The sequence below is a fragment of the Panthera uncia genome, chromosome D2 (assembly GCF_023721935.1).
Source record: "Panthera uncia isolate 11264 chromosome D2, Puncia_PCG_1.0, whole genome shotgun sequence".
NCBI classification, from domain to species: domain Eukaryota; kingdom Metazoa; phylum Chordata; class Mammalia; order Carnivora; family Felidae; genus Panthera; species Panthera uncia.
The window spans coordinates 59,558,825-59,565,557 of NC_064818.1; the positions used below are offsets into that span (position 1 = coordinate 59,558,825).

Here is a 6,733-nt window from a genome sequence, read left to right on the forward strand (position 1 = left end):
CTGCACACCAGGGGGACCAGTTCAGGGGCCAGGCAGGGGGGCCCTCCGGGAGATCCTGCCTGGGCCTGTCCTCCCTGCCAGTGTCAGGAGTGCTGTCCGTGCTTGACCCCCACTGGACAGGAGCTGCCACGGAGGCCCCAGGAGGGTTGGAGGAGAGGTGCCACCAGACTGATGCTGACTGCTAGCAGGATGCACAGGCCACGGCCTCCCTACCTTATTCTGGCTCCTCTCCCTCAGAGCCGCCCTGCACCTGTCGGTCCTCCTCCCCACCACTGGGTCTTCTGTCCATACTTCAGCTAACTCCCCCGGCACTGCTTCACATCTCAGGAGGGCTGGCACCGTGATTCTCTGAGGCCCTGTGCGCAGACCACCGGATGGTGGGTAGAAATTACAAGAAGGCGAGTTGCCGCAAGAACCCCTTTGTAACCATCAGAGCTGCCCAGCCTGTCCCAGAAAGCGGTCATGAGCTCCCCATCTGTGGGAGTGTGCAAGCTGAGGCTGGAAAGTCACGGGTCAAGAATTCTAAAGGGGAGAGCCCTGTCCAAGGAGAGGCGAGATGAGCCCTATGATTAAGGGAAAGACATCCCTCAAGATCCCCCCTGTGTCATCTCTGCAACGTTTGTGGTTCTGTGACGGTGGGACTGCCGAGTGCCACGCTGGCCTCCCTGAGTTGTGCTTGTCCCTGTGCAGAAATGAACGGAAAGGACCAGTGGTTATTATTCAGATCCTACCAGGTGCCAAACACCATTCCAGATTCTTCCTCAAAAGTTCTCCTCCTTTATCCTCAGCATAATTCTGAAAAGCAGGTCTTTTTAAGATCTGTTTTTCACATAGACACACTGAAGTTTGGAGGGATTTGGTGAGGTCCTACAGGTCTAGTTCTTGAACCCCAATCTGCCTGACCCAAAATCTTGCTCTTTCCTTGGCGTTTGTACCTCCTGATGTGCTGGGCGTGTCCTCCTCCTCCCAAATAATGAAAGGAGCTCAGGCTGAGTCTTAGAAGTGGGAACGGAGGGAAGAGTAGTTGGGAAGAAGGGAAATTATTAAAGCGATGTTGTAGGGATCAAGATCAAAATGAATTCCTAGATGAGTGGGCCTTACATCTTCCTGGCCCTCAATTCCCTCCTCGACAAGGTGTCTCCAGTTCCTTATGTTGCCCTCCCCGTTCTGTCCAGGGTCGGATAAGCTGTCAGGTTCAGAAATCTACAAACACATTAGCCACTGCATACTGAGTACCTGTTCTGTGCTTTACACCCTTCACCTGTTTCATGACTATAACAACCCCATCAGGTAGGTGCCCCATTATACAGATGAGGAAACTGAGGCACAGAAAAGGAAGCAGTTGGCCTGAGGGACACAGTTTGTAACTGGTAGAGTCAGCATGTGACCCAGTTTTCTCTGGCTCTGGAGCCTGAGCTGTTTCCACTGCAGGCAGCTCCCCTTCCACTCCTCCACCCTCCTCCCCGTCTCAGGGCAGAGCCTCTTAGCACTTTAGAGACCCCTTCCCAGGGAGTAGGGTTTCTGAGAAAATGGGAAAAATTCAGCTTTTTTTCTAAATGCCTGAGCTCAGGGGAGGTCTGATTTTCCACAAGACCTGGATGTGAAGGAGGTGTTCAGGTGGTCTCCAAGGACCCCTCCAAGAGAGGGTGGTATGGGCTGAATGTGCCTCCCCCCCATTCATGTGCTCAATCTTAACCCCCTAGGGTGATGGTACTAGGGGGAGGGGCCTCTGGGAGGCGCTTAAGTCATGAGGGCAGAGCCTCATGAATGGGATTAGTGCCTTGACCAGAGGCTCCAGAGAGCTCCCTTGAGAAGGTGCCGGCTTTGAACAAAGAAGATGGCCTCCATCAGAACGTGACCGTGCCGGTGCCGTGATGTTGGACTTCCAGCCTCCAGAAGTGTGAGAAGTAAATTTCTGTTGTTTATAAGCTACTCAGTCTGTGGTATCTTGTTACAGCAGCTCAAATGGCTAAGGCAGGAAGACTTGTGCTCAGCACTAAATAAATATACTCAAGTTGTTGGGTGGCCTCTATGGTGACCACGCACTCTGGCTTCCCCTAAGTAGACAGAACTTCTGGCATCTTGTGTCATCACCTAGCACTGCAGGTGTGTGACATCGGGTGAGGCTGTGGGCCATGTGCTCACGGCCCACTCTCAGCCTCGTTCAGGATACTGACCCAAATCAGGATTCCTGCTTTGTGAGATGACTGGACGTCCCCCTCCCCCCCACTCCCTGAGACTTGCGCATAAGGGAGCAGAGACGGTAGCAATTCAGAGCAAGGATGGCTGTAGAACCTGAGAGGAGATAGCGAAGCAGGGGTGAAGTGGCTTGGGAGGGGCTGGTCAGGTGGGAGTTTGCTCCCCCCCACGAGCCAGTTCTGAGCCCTTCTGACTCATATTGCTGTGTCACCGCTGGAGGACTAAGGTCCCCGTCCAGCTCCAAATTTCCTGCCTCAGTGGTAGGTAAATGCCCGGGCATGTGGGTCTGCTCCAGGGGCCTACCGCCCAGAACCTACAGACTTCATCTTCCCATCTGGTTTGGGGGTCTGAGAAGCCATGGGCTCAGACCCCCTCTCTTGCCTCTCCGCTTGGCTACAGCTCACACTCTGCTGAAGTAGGCGGCCACCTCCTTGCGTGGAGGCCGGGGCCCGCCGCCCGCCCAGCCGTTGCCCACCGGCGGCTCCTCCTGGCCCAGCCTCAGGGGTGGCTTGCATTTGTGCCAGCTCGTGAGAAGCCTGTTCACGGCGCCTTGATCCGTGATGCCACGGAGCTTCTCCCTCTCCTCCTCAGCACCCTCGGGGGGCGCTGGGGCAGCTGAGCCGGCGGGGGCCGTGGCCAGTGCCCCGTGGGCGTGACCCAATTCCAGGTCGTGGTTCATGGCCTCGAAGAACTGCTGGATGCAGACCTTGGCGAAGGCCTTGGCGTGTTCCGTGCACGTCTCGTCGAAGAGCTTGCGCTCGATGTCGATATAGTGGGACCAGTACTTGCTTTTGAGGAAGGCGGCCTGTGTGAAGCAGGGCCGCACAGAGCGCACCACGAATGCCAGCAGTGTGGTCATCAGCACGAAGGACCAGCCCAGTGCCTGCAGAGGAGAGAGGAGGGAGTCGGCTGGCCTTGCTCTCCAGCCTCCCAAGCCTGCCTAAACCCCCCAAAGCACTCTGTATGTCAGGGCCTTTAGGGAAAAGAGGACTGACAGGGCAAATGATCTTACCTCTTGGCCTCCATTTCCTTTTCCGTCAAATGGGCACGGAAATGGGATCATGTGAGTAAAATGCCCCACGTGTGGGCCTGGCACTCAGTGCACAGGAGTTAACCGGGCACACCTTGGAATTAGGCTGCCTGGCTTTGGACCCTGTCTCCAGTCCTTACCAGTTGACCAGGAGCAAGGTGTCTGGCTTCTCTGTGCCTCAGTTTCCCCACGTATGAAACGGGGTTGTTGACGGTACATATCTCATAGGTTTTCTGCGAGGACTAAATGTAATAATACACGGCACACAGCCTGGTACGTGCTTAGCGCTCAGGAACTGTTAGCCACTATTATTATGTCCTCCTTCACCTCCCAGGGCCAGAGTGACCCTTCGTCCTCTTAGTCTGGTACCTGTCCTCTGGCTCCCGGCATTGTCTGCCTTTTGGTAGCTAGCACTACACGAGGCTTCTCTGTGTGGGCTCTGAGTTGGGCCCTCAAGGGTCACGGAGACAAATAAGACAGTTGCTCAGACTCTGTGCTGAAGAGCCCTAGATGCTTGGGTGCCAGATCTGCTCTGCTGATAGTTCAGTCAGGCCCTGGGCAGGACGCTCTCCTAACCTGGGCTTCTGGATCAGCCCCCAGCTGCACAGAGAAGTGTCTGGCCGGTTCAGGATGCGAGGTAAGCGCCTGTAATTGGAACTGGTGTTGTGGCAGAGCACACACGGGCTGGGGAGCTGCAGAGCACGTGCTTGGTGGGGGGGGTGGGGGCGTGGGGGGGTGGGGGGAGGGAGAGCAGGCATCCCCTGTGCTGCTCCAAGAGGAAATGCGCACCCCGTGGGGCTGGAGATCTTCATGTGTTTTTTTTTTTTTTTAATTTTTTTAAATGTTTTTTTTTTTTTGACAGAGAGAGAGAGAGAGAGAGACAGAGCATGAGTGGGGGAGGGGCAGAGAGAGAGAGAGAGAGGGAGACACAGAATCCGCAGCAGGCTCCAGGCTCCAAGCTGTCAGCACAGAGCCCGATTCGGGGCTCGAATTCACAAACTCTGAGATCGTGACCTGAGCCGAAGTCGGTCGCTCAACCGACTGAGCCACCCAGGCGCCCCAAGATATCTTCACGTTTTATGTAAAGCCAGAAATCTGAATTTTATGGGAAAATTTCTGGTTTTCAGAGGAGGTTGACCAATTCCAAAATTGAATTTTGAATTCACTTGGAAGGCCAGATGAAACATGTCTATAGCCAGGCAGCGTGTCCCCTGGGGGACCTTTTAGTTTATGATGCAGTGGTTTAAAGGTCGGGTGGAGGGACAGTTGCCCCAGGCCCTGAGGCCTGGCACGATGGCACAAGTGTCCGCAAGGGAGGGCGTGGTTTGGGAGGGAAGCAGAGCTCGTACACTCAGAGTGCGACATCCATGTGGTGGTGGTGACACGGGCTCCACGGGAGGGCCGGAGATGGGGAGCCAGGGGTCTGGACTTGCCAGAGCAGAGTGTTTCTCTAGCCCTGGCAGGGCAGGCCCGGCCCCCTGCCCCTCCCCTGACAGCCCCTGGTCCATCTGCTGCCAGGGCCTGCTGCCGCTTCCTCCCCGTGCTGCAGCGACTGCAGGGGAGGCCTGGGGGCTTAGGTGGGGGAGGTCCAGGGGGCAGAGGATGAGGGAGTGGGGCTGGGGAGGACCAAGCTCTGGCCCATCAGTGGGCCCTCCACCCCTGCCTTTAGGGTGCATCCCAACAGTACATCCCCTCACCCAAACCCTCCCTTCCAGGGGACCCAGGACCCTCGGATCCCACTCCCTGAGCAGAGGGGCACCTGCTGGGGGCATTTGCCAGGGAAATGTACCCAAATGGTCCAGCCACCCACCTGCCTCGCCACCGCCCCGGCCTGGAAGAAGAAAAGGATGCAAATACACCAGGCTTCTAAGCCGGAGCTCAGGATGGAAAAGGTGGGGCTGCCTGAGCTGTTGGGTCCACTCTAGGGGTCTCGAGACAGGACGGACCTCTGGGCTGAGGTAGCCACATCACTTTTCCCAGGTGGTGCTGATCCAGGGAAGACACACGGCTCTGCCTTCAGAAGTCCTGGCCTCAGTTGGGAAAATACGCCCCTGTCCCAAAGAGCTCCGTCTGAGGGGGAGACCCAGCCCAGTCTGGGGAGCTCCAATCCATTGAGAAACACGACTGTACCCTGAGAAAGCCCCATTTCAAGAAGCGAGGGATTGGGCCTTGCCAGAGGGACCCCAGGCTGTGAGGGGAGACCCATGCCAAGGCCGTGGCACCCCCTCACCTGGGAGATGCAGCGCAGGTAACGCACGGCCACCTCGCGGGCCAGCAGCCAGTCGCCGTCATAGATGTCGGGGCAGGGCACCCGGGCTAGCAGGCGGGCGAGCTCGGGTGGGGGCAGGCCGGGCGCCAGGCTGCCGTTGCCCAGCACGGTCACGGGCACGGCAGTGCAGAAGGCACAGAGGAAGCACTTGCCATCCAACAGTGTGACGGCCACCCAGACGACGGGAGCGATGAGGGCCCGCTGGGCCATGGAGCAGAACATGTAGCGTAGCACGGCAGGGTCTTTGGCCCGGCGGCCCGGGGGCCGCTTCCACTCTTCGGCCAGCATGGACACGTTGTTGTTCATGACCAGGCCGAGCAGGAAGAGCACCAGCGGGGGCGCCAGCAGGATGCCCGCGCTGTAGGCTGCGTTGTAGCCGGGCAAGCAGGGGCAGTTGAAATCGAAGGCAGAGTACATCTGGGCGCTGGCCAGTGCCATGATGCCGCAGATGCCGTTCATGAAGGACTCCTGGTTGGACTGCAGGAACTGGAAAATCATCCGGAACTTGTCCATGGCGCCTCCCCCTCAAGGGGCCTTACGGCCTCCTCCCGCCTCACTGCTGCTTCAGGATGGCCCCCATGGCCCACTCTGCCCAGGAGGTGCCCGCCTCATGGCAGAGATGGGCAGAGCTCAGGGCAGTGGCCGAGGTCACCGTGTCTTTGAGAAACCTTCTAGTCAGGGGCTGGCTGAGAGGGCACAAGCCATCCAATCCTGTGCGTGCAGCCAGGGCTCTGCCCCTCCCTCCCTTCCTGCCCCTCCCGGGCTTCTCTCTCCACAGCTGCCTCCGGCACTGGGAAACCAAGAGGGCCACACCTGACGGAGACCAGTTCTCTGTGGGTGTGGGAGGAGCGAGGGGAAGGAGGCTCAGACGCAGGCTGGGAAGATACCGTCTCCAATAAGGTTGGAGTTTGGGAGAATGCAGGGCTGTGGCAGGGCCTCAGCTTCTTGACCTTTTCCCCTGGGCTCCTGGGAAGCGTGTCGCCCTCCTTCTGCCCTTCCCGTTGGGTCTTTCCTCTGTGCTGTATCAGGGTTCGAGAGGGCTCCTTGGTCGGTTAGGACAGTGATGGTATGTATGATAAGGTAGTGATGGCAGTGATGGTGGATGGTGGTGGGGATGGTGGGGATGGTGGTGGGGATGGTGGGGATGATGGGGATGGTGGTGGGGATGGTGGGGATGAAGGTGATGGTGATGGGGACGGTGGTGGGGATGAAGGTGATGGTGGTGGGGATGGTGG

At 57.9% G+C, this 6,733-nt stretch overlaps 1 protein-coding gene across 1 annotated transcript; it reads right to left on the reverse strand.

The window, feature by feature from the left end:
• Positions 1-2,599: 2,599 nt before the first annotated feature.
• CALHM1 (calcium homeostasis modulator 1) lies at positions 2,600-6,011 on the reverse strand. The gene is made up of 2 exons (XM_049646651.1): positions 5,460-6,011; positions 2,600-3,082 (listed from the first exon to the last, which is right to left on the reverse strand). Exons 1-2 carry the CDS (start codon positions 6,009-6,011, stop codon positions 2,600-2,602), a joined length of 1,035 nt encoding a protein of 344 aa, XP_049502608.1.
• Positions 6,012-6,733: the final 722 nt, after the last annotated feature.